Source organism: Hyperolius riggenbachi, chromosome 8 (assembly GCF_040937935.1).
Source record: "Hyperolius riggenbachi isolate aHypRig1 chromosome 8, aHypRig1.pri, whole genome shotgun sequence".
NCBI classification, from domain to species: domain Eukaryota; kingdom Metazoa; phylum Chordata; class Amphibia; order Anura; family Hyperoliidae; genus Hyperolius; species Hyperolius riggenbachi.
The window spans coordinates 136,627,292-136,645,659 of record NC_090653.1 but is presented as its reverse complement, the minus strand read 5'-3'; the positions used below and the strand labels follow the sequence as shown (position 1 = coordinate 136,645,659).

Below are 18,368 nucleotides of genomic sequence, written 5' to 3'. Positions count from 1 at the left end.
TCCAGGAAGAGTAATAGAGATTGAGGGGCAGGATTCAGTGAAATATAGGATTAAAGATCAGATAACATGCACCACATGCGGGGTAATTTACTGTATTCAATGCCCCTGTTTGAAGTTGTATGTTGGGAGGACGAAGAGAATGCTACATAGTAGGATAGCAGAGCATTTTAACAAAATCGAAAAGAAAAGCGACGCACATCCACTGTCAAAACATTATAAAGAGGTACATGGGGGGAGTTTGAAGGGGACTATATTCTTTGGATTGGAGGTTATAAGTCATGGGAGAAGGGGGGGAGATTATATTCAGAAGATGTCCAGAAATGAATCCAAATGGATCTATCAGTTGGGGACATTAATCCCTAATGGTCTTAATAGTGAAATGGAATTGTTTGCATTTTTTTAACTATTTTATTTTATTTTATTTTTGTAACAAACTGGGATGGTGATGACATTAGGAGGGGAACAATAAGCAGCAAGGATTATTATATGTTCTACTGTAGATCATTGAATGAGGGAAAGACATGTAAATGGAAAGTAGTCACTTTATGGACTATGGACTACAAGAAGATGGCGTCGGATACTAGATGTTTGAAATTACTTCCTGGAAATGGGGGGCGGACCAAGTGTGTGGCTAAATCAGCTATAAATATGGTGGATCTATTCGCTCTCTACTCTTGAATCCTCCTGAAGAAGGCCGACGGCTAAATCGGCTGAAACGCGTAGAGGTGTTTATTCAAGCTAACTGAATGCCCATACGAATCTACATAAGCATTGGGAATGGTGTACTGCTAGCGCGCAGCAACCGCCAACAAAGTACCAAAGAGCTTAGAGAGGTGACGTCACCCATAGTAGTACAAGCCAGCAAACAGAAGACGGGAAGAACGGAGTGAGCAGACTTCCGGTGACCTAGGTGGAAGTGACGTAGGCTGTTCAATAACGTCTATCTGGTAAGCGGCGGGCAGAAGGGGATAACCCTGGATGATCGGAGCGGCACAGAAGCTGACTGCACACGGGGGAGATACTAGACGGGACTCCCTAAAGAAGTGATGCACTTGCCAAAAAGGAAACTGTGAGTTTGTAACTATAACGCCAGCTTTAAAAAGTGACATTGTATATTTTTTTGCAAACTAGGAGTGAAGCAATGCTTTTTGCCTCCTTCCATTTTTTGCTCTAAAGAAATGATGAACTTGCCAAAAAGGAAACTGTGAGTCTTAATTATATCGCCAGTTTTAAAAAGTGACACTTACTATTGTTTGCAAATTAAGAGTGGAGCAACGCTTTTCCTTTCCCTCTATTTTTTGCAGATAAATGGCGACACAATTTTAAAGGGAATAGAAAGGAAGATCCATTACGCATTTAAATACTTTTTTAGGAAGTAAATATCCAATCAATTTTATAAAGAAGAATAGATTAGGAGGTTGTAGCAAGTGGAGAGGCCTCTCTAGAGTGTGGATGTGGAATACAATTGTGTGTGGGTAATGATTGAGGATACAACATATTTATTTTAATTCTAATAAACTGTTGAAATTTGACTAGCACGTGTTAGTGATTTATATAAAGTTCTACAAAATATTGACTCAGGGGGCTGAAAAATTATGCACAACCCACTTTGCAGTTATTTATTTGTAAAAAATGTTTGGAATCATGTATGATTTTCGTTCCACTTCTCACGTGTACACCACTTTGTATTGGTCTTTCACGTTGAATTCCAATAAAATTGATTCATGTTTGTGGCAGTAATGTGACAAAATGTGGAAAACTTCAAGGAGGCCGAATACTTTTGCAAGCCACTGTATATATATATGTATATATATTAAATTATTTCCATTTCCCATTTCATAAGTACACTGTGTAAGCAGGGTTTTCACAATATACTGCTTGAAATATATTAGCAGGATAAATGCAGGGCTGCAGCAGTGATGATGGCAGTGTGCCCAGCCTAACCCACATCTTTCCAGGAAGAGAGGTGTGGAGGTGTCAGACATATGTTCAGCTTGTTGATTACTATTCTGTACAGGACATATCTCACCAAGACTTCCAGGAGGGATGTATTTAATGGACAAGTTCATCACGCCAAGGTGGTCCACACCATTCATTGCAGAGAGGCTCTGATTAATAAATACAAAAACATTATTATACGGTGTATAGTATAGTCTTTGTTACAACTGAACAATAAGAAACATTGAATGAGGACTGCATCTTAATAATACCTATAATATGGGATGTTCAGTGCCTTATATTATTATTAAGACATTTCTTCTTACTTAGTGGTTAAATTACATTTTTTTTATTTCTGTTTCATCAGTTGTGCACTAGAGGGCACCCTAGTCCAATTTTTCAGTTTCATTGTTTTTCTACTGTTGTCACATGGATATGCATCATCACATTTCATTTATGCATTTCTAGTATTTTGTATTTATATAGTGCTGGTGTTTTCTGTATTGCTTTACATATTATATTGTCATGTAACTAAATGTCTCACAAAGGGGCTCACAATCTAATCCCCCACCATAGTCATTTGTCTTGATCATAGTCTATGGCCATTTTTTTTTGGGGGGGGGGGACCCAACTGAAGTGAGAAGTATATGGAGGCAGCCATATTGATTTCCTCTTCAGCAGTAACAGTTGCCTGGCAGCCCTGCTGGTTTATTTAGCTGCAGAAGGGCCTGAAACACACCAGAAACAAGCATTCTGCTCACCTTGTCAGATTTGACAAAAATGTCAAACACCTGATTTGCTACATGCTTGTTCAAGGTCTATGGCTAAAAGTATTCAAGGCAGGGGACCCAGCAGGACAGCCAGGCAACTGGTATTTCTTAAATGGAAATGAATATGGCAGCCTCCATATACCTCTTACTTCGGTTGCCCTTAAACTGTATATTTTTGGGTTGTCAGAGGAAACTGGAGTGCCCGAAAAAAAAATGTGCAAACAGGGGGAGAACATACAAACTCTATGCATATAGTGTTCTAGCTCATATTTTAACTGAGGACCTAGCATTTATATAATTATTTTTATTTATATGTAGCATACTGTATTAAGGAGATTAGAAACGAACTTTGGCATAAAAAAGGGAACCTTTCATTTACTCAAATGACATTTTACTTTTGATACACTTCATTAACGGCTCCCTGCCAGCAAAGCTCGCCAACCTCACACTTCCCAACATTCAGTAAAGCCTGGCATTCACCTAATCCACATTACGGATGAGCAGTAAGCACATCAATGATGTCATAATATTTTCTTTTCCTGTCAGCATGTAATTAACTGATAGCATGTCTAGCTCTAATGCAAGGCGTAATGCTAATGTTACTGGTCCCACCTATCATCCCCATCCTAAGACACAAGAGATGCCCCACCCCCTTCCTAAGACTGGATGGATGGAGGTAGGGAGGGAGGGAAGGATGGATGAACGACTGGATGGGAGGGAGGGATGGATGGATGGGGGAGGGAGGGACAGAAAAGGAGAAAGGGAGCCCCCCTGCCGGAAACCAAAAAGGCCAGGCACAGCCATGATTGCAGGTTTAAATTGAGAAACACAAGTACAATGAGAACAAACGGTACATATGTTGCCTTTATGAGTAATGTTGATATGTGCCACTGCCAACTATAATTTTATAGTAACAGATACGCTTGAATACCATGAGAGTTGTGAATTCAGTTGACATACCCTTGGTTTTAAGGTGTACCAATTGGGCTTAGTGTTGCTCCAATCCCAGCCAGTGAGGTCAATCTCCAGTTCCCCGAGGAAGCTGTTCCTGCCCAGCGGGTCATTGTGCCACACAGAGAGGTTCAATTTCTGGATCAGCAAAACCATTTTCTCAATTTTGTACTAAAAAAAAAAAATTGTATTTAATGAGGCCATCAAGATTTATATTTGTACAATATGGGAAACGTGAGTTCATATAATTAATGTAAGTACATAATTTGAAGGTTATACAAAGCACCACAGAAGTGTGTTATACTGGCCTTTTAAGGAGTACAATAAATGAAAATTGTGTCGTGTATTATATTAATGCTTCATCAAAAAACAATAAAATAGCAATAGGTCTGTGAAGAGAGATGCAAGACTGTGATTAAACTTGTCTAACCATTACGTTCTCACAGTTGTGCAGTGCCTGTGTGATTTTAAAGAGCCATGACGTAAGCAGAAGCTGTAGTTATGCTTTCACATGAGCTTCCCATTTACTGGCTTAGGCCAGGCTTACTATTCTCCTTACAATAGCAGAAAAACCTCATTGGACACCACAGACTCCTCTGCACAGAATATGCACGTACAGTGTAATACATTAGCTTGTGACACTCATTTATTTTCTTCTATATTACAAAAGTATCAAGATCAGAGGCCAAAATGTTTAACGCTAGATAATGGATTAGGGTTTTAGGTAAGTAGTGGTTTACTACACCTATGTATATTGTGACAATTGCAGTAAGTGAAAGTCTGGGAAAGTGATGGATGGTGTTTACATATGTCCCAGATTTCATATTAAATCCACTCCAGGTTTTTTTCATTTTCCTGACAGGTGTTCAGGTGAGAAAACAGATTCACCCCAGGATTTGCTGTTCTCACTGATAGAGGTGCTCAGGTGAGAATAAAAGGTTTCACTCAGTCCAACATCAATTCAAATCTGGGAAGCACATGGCTGTACTGGACTGACAATTAACATGCATGTGTGCGGTTTTGCAAAAATAACTTGTGTTTTTCAGTTGTGAATTTGATTTAGGAAAAAGCTAGGTTTGCACTGTGCCTGTCCCAGAAGGTAAAAAAAGTGACTGCTATCTATCCTGCTGTGTTACAAAATACATAAAGGCTGCCATATCCATTTCCTTCTAATCAATACCAGCTGCCTGTCAGTTCTGCTGATCATTCAACATTAGCAGAGTCTGAATCACATACCTGAAACCAGCATAAGGGCTCGTTTCCACTAGTGCGGCGTGCGTCTCGTAGACGCACGCCGGCACTGAGCGGGTGGGCGGGATCGCAGGCGATTCCCATCAGCCGTGCCATGCACGGCTATGGGAATCGCAGCCTCCGCCGCGAATTCTGTGGGGGTTTCCGGCCGAATCGCTACTGCAAGCGATTCGGCCGGCGGCGCCGTTATCCTCTATGGCAGAGTTTCCCCGCGCGATTTGCCTGCGGGGAAACTCTGCGGATTCGCGGCCGTTTCCGCGAGAGTGGAAACGGGCCCTGAAGCTAATCTTGACATTTATGTCAGAAATATCTGATTGGCCTGCTTGTTCATGGGCTATGGCTAAATGTATTCGAGGCAATGGATCAGCAGGACAGCCAGGCAATCTGCATTGTTTAAAATATAAATATGGCAGCCTTCATATCCCTCTCACGTTAAGTGTCCTTTAAAGGGAAATATCAAATTTTACAGAGTTGTTTTTACACATTACAAATTGCAACATGTTGAAACTTTGTTATCATACTGAAATGTCACTGCTCATCTGCTACACCTGTCCTGTGGGTAAATTCTGATGACCTCTTATGCTAGGTACACACAATGAGATTTTCTGACAGATTTGCTGCCAGATCGACTATTTCCAGCATGTCCAATCTGATTTCCAATCAACATTCCACAGAAGTGAACGGAAAAATCCATCGGAAATCAGATTGCACATACTGGAAATAGTCGATCTGGAAGAAAATATAGATGACACAAGAGGACTAGAATGAGCTACTTTATGGAAAACTAAATGTAGGAGGAGTTTGTATCATTTCATTTTATCCAAAAGATTTTTAGTAAGCTGTAGGTAAAAAGCAGAATTAGGGCCTGAGCCCACTTAACGCAGTTGTGCCCGCTTCTGTGTGCTTTTCAGCATCTCTAACATTGATGATGTGTAACTGAAAAGCGGACACAACTGCGTCATTGGGTTCTATCTACAATGAAGAACATCATTTCAGCTTAAGAAATCGGATAAACATGTTGTCTTACCCTTAACACTTCATTATAAATGGGATTGGTGGTCTTCCTTTTGACTGACGTTTTCCGCTTTCCCATTCTAGCTTTATCTGGGAGGAGATATGTCTTGACGTATCTACAATACATTATATGTTGCACTTAATGTTTAGGTGATTTGTAAATCAAAATTGATTTATATATCAATAATAATAATAAATCATTTGTGTTAAAGAGACAGACAGGCAGAATAAGTAGCATAAAAAGGTAAGCACATCCCTTAGAACCATTTTTTTTTCTTTCTAACGTGTGAACTAGGGATGTCGTGAACACAAAAACTTGGTAAATCTTCCACAAATGTTCGCAAACGGGTGAACAACCATAGACTTCAATGGCCAGGTGAATTCTAAAATGTATAGGGACTGTTTTTGGCCAAAAAAACGGACGGAAAAGTTCTTTAAAAGGTCCTAACACCTGGACAGCATTGGAGGGGGATCAATGGCAAAAGTCCCACAAAAAAATAACGTAGTTTATGCAGAGTAGTGTTTTTTTCCTAAAGGGCATAAATCACATTACACTCCTAAATTTGTGGAATAAAGTGCCTTAAAACGTCCAGCGTGTGTACACATCGATCAGGTAGCGTATGGGTTAGGCCCGGCTCACACTGACAGACCTAACGCCTTGTTTACTGCACAGCAAACAACCCCAAAGAGATTTATCTATTTATTTTTTTATTTGTTGCAGCCACTGCAGCAGAGGTCAGAACGATTTTGGCATTAGCATATACATTACATACACATATACTTTACATACAAACATGTATTTATGATTTAGTTTATGTATTTTGAAAAAAAATTGTTGCAGCCCCTTTAGCAGAGGCCAGAACGATGTTGGTATTGGCATATACATTATATACAAAAATTTCCTTTCTCTTGAAAAAAAAAATGTTTGTTGCAGCCGCTATATTGCAGGTGACAAGGCTCCTTCTGGTGGAGATTGCGACCACAACTCTTCCTCTTCCTGCTCCTGGTGATGCTGATCTACAGCCTGATCAGGCACTTGTATTTTTTAAAAAACATTATTTAGAAAAAATATGGTTTAGGAAACTGAATGACACTTAACTCAGGTGACAGACAGGACAGTGCGCCTGCGCAGTACAGCCCGGAGGACACCCGATGACGTCAGCGCGACGGCGTGAGGAGCACGGAGTGCAGAAGAGCCCAACCTGGAATCCGGTGTGGCCGGAGAAGACCGGGAGCCTGCGGAGCGGCGTGGAGGGCACGTCCTGCCTGCCACGGGCTGGAGGAAGCCCCAGGTAAGTGGATTTTTATTTGTATTTTTTTTAATTACTCACTGAACCTTCCCTTTAAGATGTTTTTTTGTTTTTGTTTCAGTCTCTGACCTTTATCAGTATCTCGGGAACTTTTTTCCATACTCTTCAAAAACTATATCTTAACCCTTTGGTAGCACTTAAAAATCCGGACCCTAATGACTACTTCTCCATTTCCAATGAAACACATCAGGGTTGTCCCCTATCCCCACTGTTATTTGCGCTTTCCATTGAGCCTTTGGTGGCTAGGATACGGGGCAACCCTGATAGCAGAGGCATTTCTATTGGCGATCAGGAATATAACATTTTGTTGTTTGCCAACGACGTATTACTTACAATTTACAATCCACTGATTTCTTTTGTCTCAAAAATCAGAACTAGAATTATTTGGTTTGGTTTCCAATTACAAAGTCAACGATTGTAAATCAGAGGTCCTTCGTCTAAATATTCCTGAGCGCCAGCTTTCCTCCATCATGATGGGTTACCCCTATAAAATACAACACTCAACTCTGAAGTATTTAGGAATACTTATCCCCAAATCTACTTCCCAAGTGGTTCAATACAATAATACTCCTATGATATCTAAGTTGATGGCTGATTTAACTAAATGGGAACATTTTCCAATTTCATAGTTTGGTCATATGGTTTCATTTAAAATTAGTTCCCTTCCCAAATTATTATATGTGATGTCTGTCATGCCACTGAATGTACCTAAACATACTGTATATACTCACATATAAGCCTAATTTTTCAGCACAAAAAAATTGCTGAAAAGTTACCACCTCGGCTTATATCCAGGTCAGTGGAGCAGAACGGATGGTGGAGCAGGGTTTGTTACTGGCAGAGGAGCTTAAGTATTGTGCATTAGTGATCCTGCTCTTGCCAGCTTGCACCCTGCTGTGTCTGTGCCCCCCATCCCCTGCAACATGGTGTGCAGAGTGTGCTGCTCAAGACTACCTGTGTCCCCTGGCTTGTGGAGCAGAATGTGCAAGCAGCATTGTCAGCTGTTCAATAGTTACATAGTTATTTGGGTTGAAAAAAGACCTACGTCCATCGAGTTCAATCATCATCAATTCTTCCTGTGTGGCAATTGCTGTGTCTAATGAGGGGCATATCAGGCTACTGTGGAGAGAGCTATACTAGGTAGCGGGCTTATACGTGAGTTAATCATTTTTTCCCTGGTTTCTTTGAGAAAAGTGGGTCCCCCTGGCTTATACGCGGGTCAGCTTATATGCGATTATATACAGTACTTTTTTTTCTTTACAGCGTGAGCTTTTTCAATTTATTTGGCATAACAGACCTCCAGAATAGCAAAATCAGTTCTAATGCTTCAATGTCAGTATGGTTGGCTTTCTGTGCCTACTCTATATAATTATTACATTGCCTGTCAATTTTGTCAAATGATCGCATGGCTTTCCAAATATCCACACGCTTCCTGGTCACAGATGGAATTTCATCATTTTGCTCCATGGCACCCTAGTTCTCCTCTTTGATCTAGTCCTAAAATTATTATAATATACTATTATAAAATTATAAATCAGTAAGAATATTCTCTTCTGTGGTCAATAATTTGCATCTATGGAACTCTCTCAAAAGGAAAATTAAACTATTCAGTGTTCTCCCCAGAAATATTTTCCAGCCGGGTGGCATGAAAAAGTAGCCGGGTGGCATGAAAAAGTAGCCTGGTGCTTTGTTGCGCAACTCTGCTTACAACATAGGAGGAGGTGAGCTGATGACAGCCGGGTGCTCACCAAAACTAGCCAGGTGGCGCACCTGGCTAAAAGAGCCTGGGGAGAACACTACTATTTCCTCAGAACTCTATTGCTTCTGGACGGAATCTTTATCAGATCCGATTTATTGAGGTCCTTTTTGATTCTTCTGACAACAGGATGTTGTCATTTGATATTCTAAAAGAAAAAACATCTTGACTACACTTATTTTTTTAAGTTTTTGCAAATCCGGAACTTTTTCCGCTCCTTATCACCTACATTGGTTTTTCCTAAGAAGTCTAATTTGAGTCTATTTGGGAGCTTGCTCCTCAGCAAAAAAGATTTCACTGTTATACTCCTGGTTAAATGCACCTACCCGCTATAGGTCAAATTTAAAACATAAATATATGGGTTACTGGGATGAGGTATGTGGTACTAAGATGAATATAAATTCATGGTCTAAAATATGGGTTAATGCAGCCAAGACCTCCATTTGTGTAACAACAGAGGAAAATATTAATAAAATTATGATGTTATGGTACAGGACCCCAGAGCGTCTCCATAAGTGGTTCCCTGAGGTCTACCCATTATGTTGGAGATCATGTGGACAGATTGGCTCTTTATATCAAATTTTTTGGTCCTGTCCTCATATTGATACCTTTTGAGGATTAAATCCTCCATCTTATCTTACAGCATACGGGAAACTCCTAATGCTGGATACACACGGTGTGTTCCCGCACTCGATGCCCCGCTCGATTCCCGGCCGCTCGATCATTTCCGACATGTTGGATTCGCGTTTCGACGGATCGTTAGGTTGATTCTCATGTAAAATATGCCAAATCGACCCAACAATCATCGAAACGGGATCGGAAATGCTTGGAAATAATTGAGCGGCCGGGAATCGACAGGGGCATCGAGTGCGGGAATGCACCGTGTGTACCCAGCAAAAGGATCCATGAATATGTATACTAGCGAAACCCCTGCCTAAAACCAAAGCTCATGTTCAGCAATTAATAAATCATTATCTAACAGCAGCCAGATGCCTAACATTGGAGAGACCAAAATGTTCCAACCACACAGGAGTTTTTGGCTAAACTGTCTCATATTTATAGAATGGAGTTGCTTACAGCTAAGGTTTCAGACAAGTATTATCTGTTCGATAATGTCTGGGAAACCACTACCTTTTATTCCACTAATTTTGTTGACTGTTGTGCAGATGTGTGAGTCTTGCTCACAACCAACAGACTGTAATTTATTATTTATTGTTTGTTATGACGCTTTTTCACACCAGTATTCTGCAGAGATTATTGCATTCTTATATTGTATTTTCTTTGATATTCGAAATGTGCGACTGTTCAATTTACTCCAATTTTATATGTATTGTTTTCTTGTTTATTAACAAAAATTTAAATAATAATAAAAAAAAAACATCTGTAGTTCATTCAGGTTTGATGGCTTCCAAGCATGGACAGCTCTCCAACTCACACCACAGATTTTCAATTATATTCAGGTCTGGGGACTGAGATGGCCATTCCAGAATGTTGTACTGGTTCCTCTGCATGAAAGCCTTAGTGGATTTTGAGCAGTGTTTAGGGTCGTTGTCTTGTTGAAATATCCATCCCCGGCGCAGCTTCAGCTTTGTCACTGATTCCTGGACATTGGTCTCCAGAATCTGCTGATACTGAGTGGAATACATGTCTCCCTCAATTTTGACAAGATTCGTAGTCCCTGCACTAGCCCCACAGCATGATAAAGCTACCACCATCTACCACCATATTTTACTGTAGGTATCAGGTGTTTTTCTTGGAATGCTGTGTTCTTTTCCCTCCATGCCCCTTGTTATGCCCAAATAACTCAATTTTAATTTCATCAGTCCACAGCACCTTATTTTAAAATTGAAGCTGGCTTGTCCAAATATGCTTTAGCATACCTCAAGCGGCGCGGTTTGTGCTGTGGGTGGAGAAAAGGCTTCCTCTGCATCACTCTCACATACAGCATCTCCTTGTGTAAAGTGCACCGAATGGTTGAATGATGCACAGTGACTCCATCTGCAGCAAGATGATGTTGTAGGTCTTTGGTGCTGGTCTGTGGGTTGACTGACTGTTCTCACCATTCGTCACTTCTGCTTATCCAAGATTTTTTTTGGTCTGCCACTTTGAGCCTTAATTTGAACTGAGCCTGTGGTCTTCCATTTCCTCAATATGTTCCTAACTGTGGAAACAGACAGCTTTCTGTAGCCTTCCCCTAAACCATGAAGGGGAGCAATCTTTAGGTTATTTGAGAATTGTTTTGAGACCCCCATGTTGCTACTCTTCAGAGGAAATTAAAAGAGGAGGGAAACTAACAATTGACCCCCTTAAATACTCTCTCAGAATTGGATTCACCTGTGTATGTAGGTCAATGGTCACTGAGCTTACCAAGCCAATTTGAGTTCCAATAATTAGTTCTAAAGGTTTTGGAATCAATAAAATGACAACAGTGCCCAAATTTATGCACCTGCCTAATTTTGTTTTAACAATTATTGCACACTTTCTGTAAATCCAATAAACTTAATTTCACTTCTCAAATTTCACTGTGTGTGTTTCCTATATGATATATTTAACTGACATTTTTTATCATAACCAACGATTTATACAGGAAAATCATGACAATTAACAAGGTCGCCCAAACTTTCGCATCCCACTATAACAACAGCAAAAAAAAAAAACAATAAATCAGCCCTTAAGGGCTACTGGTGGTTGATCAGGACGCTGCGGTAGCAGGTAGCAAGATACTGCACTGAACACACAGAACACATGCCTAACTACCGCAATGCCTATCAGCAGCATAGCTCTATCCCTACACTGCTTCACACAGTGCACAGGCAGACTGTAAAATGGCTGCCATTTTTATGAGAGGGGGTGTGGTCCAGAAGGGAGGGATAGATCTTCTGGGGTAAAATTTTGGCTCCATGATGATTTATGGGGTGGATCGACTGCGACATGTGTTTGCCTGCCGACGTGAACACGCGTTATTCACTAGGAACTGTCCACCAGCAAACAGTTTAGGCCATCTCTAGTGTGAACCTAACAATATTTCATGTTAATGGAAATGTAATGTAAAGATAGCCCTGGAGTAAACTAAACAGCAAAACAATAAAAAAAAGTACTTTGATATCACTTATTAAACTAAGGTGTAATTTGCCTTCTTAAAACAGAAGAAAATTTGCAATAATTCAGTTATAAGTGAACATATGTGGTTACCCAAAATGCTCTACTGAATATGCAAATTATCCCTTTTCGCCCTTGTAAGCCAAGCCACAGAAGGCAAATTACACCAAGCTTTGCTTTTTTAGTAAGAGGGCTTTTTGGTTCCTTTTATCCCCCTATACATTCCTAGTAGTTTGGGTCACCCTGAGCTGCTTGGTTACTCTGTTGTACTCGTCCAAGCCCTATTTCATACAGCTTTATCAATCCCTGCCATGTACTGATGAGGACCAAAAGTCAGAAACAGGCTGTCTACATGTGGGTTTGATAAGGCTGTGTAAAACTTAAAGCTATAAGCTTGCTATACACCAGCGGTTCTGGATGCTTGCTTGGCTTACAAGGGCGAAAAGGGATAATTTGCATATTCAGTAGAGCATTGTGGGTAACCACATATGTTCACTTATAACTGAATTATTGCAAATTTCCTTCTGTTTTAAGAAGGCAAATTACACCAAGCTTTGCTTTTTTAGTAGGAGGGCTTTTTGGTTCCTTTTATCCCCCTATACATTCCTAGTATTTTGGGTCACCCTGAGCTGCTTGGTTACTGTTATTGAACTAAAAACAAAATATGCCATCTCATCTGTAAAAACAGTACTGTAGGTAAACTCTTGGCTCTTATACCTGGCAACGTTTCCCTGGTAGACAACACCTCAAGCAGTCATTTCTTACAACTATCTATCAGTCTCGTACATTAAAGAACAAGCGACACCCATGCTAACTTAGAAATAAAACCACATATATAAGTAGATAAATACTACCTCTACTTACATAACAGATGTATTGTGCTATCCACGTAATGATTCCTGTGAATTTTACAAAAGGAAAAGCAGAAAATCCTTTTCTAGGCAGTGGCCATCTTGCCAAGCTAATGCTGACATCATATCTTCCCTGACTCTTGTTTCCCCTCTCCCTTCTCTTGCTCATTGTGTATTCATTAGCTGTCCTCCTCCCAGAGTCTTTTTTTTTTATTTACACATCCAGTCACCTCAGCCTTGCTTGTAAACACAAGTGATCAGCTAGGCAGGGAAATAAATGGAAGAGGAGGAATACATTATAGATAAAAAGAACTCCCAGCATTCAAAAGAACTCCCAGCATTCAACTTTTTGGCACTGTTTGGCACTAGGGCCAGTGCTCCTATAGTATGTAATAACTCCAAACCACAACAGCAGAAAAAAGTTTTGAATGCAGGATTAGCATCTTTATCACTTAATACACTCAGACCAGTTGCTGTTGAAATTTGATTTTTATGGTGACAATACCGCTTTAACAAAAGTTTTCAAAGCATACAGAACATCAGCTACATGAGGTTTGAAGCTGTGCAATATTAGTAATCATATATTGTACATCCTATTAATCATTCCACAGCAACTTCATGTGATCTAGAAATAGCCTGCTTGTCAGGTCTAGGCCTAGAAGAGCAGCTCACAACTAACGTAAGGGGGCCTGAGTATGCACTATATACACAACCAAAGAATGCAACATGTAGATACATCATGCCTGATTTTGAAAGCGTTAAGGTTATATTAGGCTATTCAATTAACACAATGCTTCAGTTCAGCGGCTTGAGTGTTACTTATTACATCAGGGGCATTCTGTGTATGTGTTAATTGCAGAAGAGACTTGCTAGAACAGCTCATCACACAGTCACTACACTAAAACCTGACAAGATGGAATGATTTCACTGCTTGCGTCATGTACTCCACCTCAGAGGCAAGGTGTTTATTTAAAGCTACAAGAAGCAATAGCTTCTACACTATGAGATTACCAAGGTACCCTCTTTCCTCTCTACTGCTTTCCCTTTCTTTTAGCTTTGCCAGCTTTGCCCTTGTACTATTCCCCCTCAATACATTGTTTATCAATTCAACTCTGATCATCTCTGCATCGTTTCTAACAGGGTTTACTGTATAGCCTCTATTCTGTATCACTTTACCCTTCACATGCATTATCACTGAGCAATAATGAAAGCTGGCTACCCCAAACCAGAAGTAACCAAAAAAACGTAAAGAAAGCTACAAGAAGCTGATGTTCTCTAGCTGAATGGTAGCCATACACCATGACATTTTTTTTTCATTAATTAAATAATACAATAGCCAACATTGGAAACGATACCATTGATCGAACAAAATACTGTATGTTGTTTTACATAACATGTAGCACATTATTTGATAATAAAGATGATGCATATTTTGGTTCAGGATAGTGTGCTTATAAAAATAATTCTGTAATGTAAACTGACTGTGGCCCACCTGGTATAGGTGGCTTTTGGGTACTCAGTATGGACTCAACTGCCACCCCCACCAGAGTATTGGGGAAGGGGAAGTTCTGTGCACCTCACTGGGGCTTTGCTACTGGAAGCTGATCAATGTCCTTACAACTGACAATGCTATTGAGGGAGGACTGACATAATTCCGATCTGAATGTTTTGGAGGTGATGGAATATTAATTGAAAAATAGAACATACACCTGAATCCCGACTGGAATGCAATTGCTTGCACAAAATTATTCATCAAGTCTGATCAGTATTTGACAAACACACCTAATATTGGGGATAGCAACAAACTTTTTTGGCAAACTCATTTTTGCCTTAAAATTACAAACTAAACCTGCAAAACGTTTGCCCTTCATAGGCTGAGCTAAGTACTGTATATGTAGTTGTATAGATGGTCACTCTGAATAGATACATCTACATTAAGGCAGCGAACACATTTACCGACGCAGTACAAATCTACGTCGGGCAGGGGGCGCTGCGGTTCTGACTGGACGTAAGCTCTATGTCCCATTCACCGCACGTCTCCACCGCTTTCTCTCCGCCGCAATTTGCTTGCCCTGTCGTCGGGCCGGGCAGGAGCCGTTTTCATTGGCTCCTGGCCCTGTCATTACTGTAAGCCGTTCCCATTGGCTTACATTGAGTGACAGGGTCAGGAGCCAATGAAAGCGGCTCCTGACCGGCGCGCAGCGCTCTGCGGTCATAGAGACGGCAGAGAGAGCAGCCTGCGGCGGGGACAAAGCAGGGGGACCGGCGAAAGTGGCGGATTTTTGCAGCGATTCGTCGGGATGCAGCGTTTTAGTGTACCAGCAGCCTCTGGTCCTTAAGGGGGCAGAGGCTGCTGGTACCGAAGTGGTTAATCAATGGGCTAGTTCACACTTTAAGGATGCCAGAACCGAACGGTTTTGGTAACAATGATAGCTGCACTGTGTAGGGTACAAATAGCACATACCAGCTCCTCCTGCCCCCCTCCGTCTGCCACCATTCTTAGTTTATACATGCTGGTGTCCGGCGACTTGACTGAACTTTGACCTGGACATACTGCGGCCTGTGTGCGCACTATTTCCTTCCCTCTTCACTTCTGGCCACCGCATAGTGTGAAGCTCAGAAGTACGCTGACCCCTCCGTGCTGCGTGTGCACTCCACTAAACCAAGCGTCACATGCTAATTATGGGCTATGGGCTGGCCAGAAGTGAAGAGGTAAGGAAACACTGCGTACACAGGGCACACTATGTCCAGGACAAAGTTCAGTCAAGTCACCGGACACCGGCATGTATAAACTAAGAACGGCGGCAGACGGAGGGGGGCAGGAGGAGCTGGTATGTGCTATTTGTACCCTACACAGGGCAGCTATCATTGTTAGCAGAACCGTTCGGTTCTGGTATCCTTTAATATGTTGTTCGCGCGCAGAAAAAAAAAACTGACATTCTGCATGAGGACTTTGCAGATTTTGACATTTTTCGCTATCAATTACATCAACTGCTGTGAAAAAACGTGCACGTTTTCCTGCATAGAAACACACTTGGTTGCAGAAAAACGCGAGCAGAAAACTGAAAGAAAAGTGTGTTCCCTGCCTTAAAGAGGAACTTTTAACCAGGATTGAACTTCATCCCACTCAGAAGCCTATATTCCTTTTACCACAAGAAATCTTCTCCTTTTTTCTAATAGATCATCGGGGGGACTGTATTGTCAAAAACCTGAGTGGTTCTTGCCCTTTTTATGATTGCTAACTCAGTAAAGGACTAGCCTTTAAAGAGGATCTGTAACATCAAAAGATCCCCTGGGGGGTACTCACCTCGGGTGGGGGAAGCCTCCGGATCCTAATGAGGCTTCCCATCCCGTCCTCTGTCCCACGGGGGTCTCGCTGCAGCCCTCCGTACAAGATGACGTCATTATTTACCTTCCCGGCTCCTGCGCAGGCGCTCTGACGGCTGTCGGCTCCGAACTACACGGAAATACCCGATCGCCGTCGCAGTAGAGCGGACCCGACTGAGATCGGGTATTTCCGTGTAGTTCGGAGCGGAAAGCAGCCACAGCACCCCCGCTGGAGCCTGCAAAGGTAAATATTGAACTGACAGTCGGCTCTGTCGCCGGCTGTTCGGAGGGCTGCAGCTAGACCCCCGTGGGACAGAGGACGGCGTGGGAAGCCTCATTAGGATCCGGAGGCTTCCCCCACCCGAGGTGAGTACCCCCCAGGGGATCTTTTTGACGTTACAGAGTCTCTTTAAAGTGTTGCTATCATATAAATCCGGCATAGCGGGGCCTGAACCCTCTATAACAGTAATTATAGATTGACTGTATACCTTGAAATGAATCAGAGCTCTCAGTATATGATTTCAGTATGATGATATACAAATTGTATTGTATTTGCTTATCATAAAGCATATATACAAAATATGAAGAACATTAAAACTTAAAACAGACACATATGACAGCTTTTCCTGCATAAATAAACCACTATAATTCTGACAGTATGGCTGATATTGTGGTGAAACTCCTCCCACAATGTGATGTCATTACCATGGTCCTGACAGTTTGCTGTGAACCTTGTTGCATTGTGGGAAATAACGCCATTCCAGCTGTCAAGCAAGCAATATCTCCCTCTGTGCCAGTGGCGTAGCTTAGAAGCTGTGGGCCCCAGTGCAAGTTTTACATTGGCACTCTATACATAACAATTGATATGGCACACTAAAACCAATCAAGGAAAACTACAGTGTGTTAATGATACTATTCAAAGCATCTATAGAAGTGATCATTATCAGCACAGGACCAATAAAGAGCTAATACTGTGGTTGAGGGTGGGATCCCTTGGGGTCCCTCTGGCCTGAGGGCCCTGATGCGGTCGCAACCTCTGCACCCCCTATTGCTACGCCACTGCTCTTTGCAAAGAACTCTCAGTAACTAACATTCCGTACAGATCACCTGGCAGAATATAAGAGGTCACCATACATTTCAGAATGTAAATTTTATTCATTGTTATTTTCACTACAGTTCCTCTTTAAGGCGCCCATACATCAGGCAATGTATGGGTAGATCGTCCATGAGGTAGACCTCTCTCTGATCGAATCTGATCAGAGAGAAATCTGTTGCCTGTCCATACACCGTAGACGGATCTCTGATAAATTTCAGCATGAAATATATCCAAAATCGGCCTAGTGCTGCTGCCTGCTAGCCCCCCACACGTATGAAAATGTCCCCCAGTGGCCATGCTCCCTAAAATCTCACCTGTCTGCCTCCCCCATCGTATCTGCCTTTACCACAAAACCTGTACTACATGGCACAAGGCCGGCGCACTTGTGGCTGATCGGCCCACAAAATCACTAGATGTTTGCCCACCTTTACAGATACAATTATGATTCAAAACTTTGCTATGTCTAAAAAAGTCTAATTCTGATTGTTCATTCCTGTCCAGAGGAGGAGAGATAAAAAACCAACAAAATCCAGTTGGTTCTATAGGCAGATGAACTGTAGTTTTCATGACTTAGGCTGTTTACGCCACTTTCCAGAGCAGATAGCAGCAGACCAATAGACATGCAGAATAAACCCATGCATTCATATAGGAAAAGTTGTTTGCACATCTGTCTTTCCAAAACATGCAAACTCAACCTGCTCTTTTTTCCAGAAAGGGCCTGCATAGCGTTCATCCAATACAATGTCAATGCATCAGCTCTTAGGTGCAGCAAATAAAAAGGGCTTATAGCGCTTACTGAAATGTTAAATTTCACCATAACACTTGCTTAACAGTGGAGATCCATGTTACTGCAAATGTCCTCCAGATGCTCATTCATAAAACACACTGTAATTGTATGATTATGAAGGCACAACACTTACTATCTTATATATAGCAATCTGTCTTTAAATTGGAGGTGAAGCCCAATCCCACTCTGAAGAGGAAGGACAGGAGCAATTGTATATC

The 18,368-nt window shown here is 41.4% G+C and overlaps 1 protein-coding gene across 4 annotated transcripts in view; it reads right to left on the bottom strand.

The window, feature by feature from the left end:
• LOC137529138 (synaptotagmin-like protein 2) overlaps positions 1–18,368 on the bottom strand; it is a 193,201-nt gene that overhangs the window by 18,325 nt on the left and 156,508 nt on the right. For all 4 annotated transcript variants that reach the window (XM_068251148.1, XM_068251149.1, XM_068251150.1 and 1 more), the window contains 3 exons: positions 5,938–6,040; positions 3,669–3,830; positions 2,030–2,108 (listed from right to left, as the gene is read on the bottom strand). In XM_068251148.1, coding sequence (XP_068107249.1) covers positions 2,030–2,108; positions 3,669–3,830; positions 5,938–6,040 — 344 coding nt within the window. The remainder of the gene's footprint in view (positions 1–2,029; positions 2,109–3,668; positions 3,831–5,937; positions 6,041–18,368) is intronic.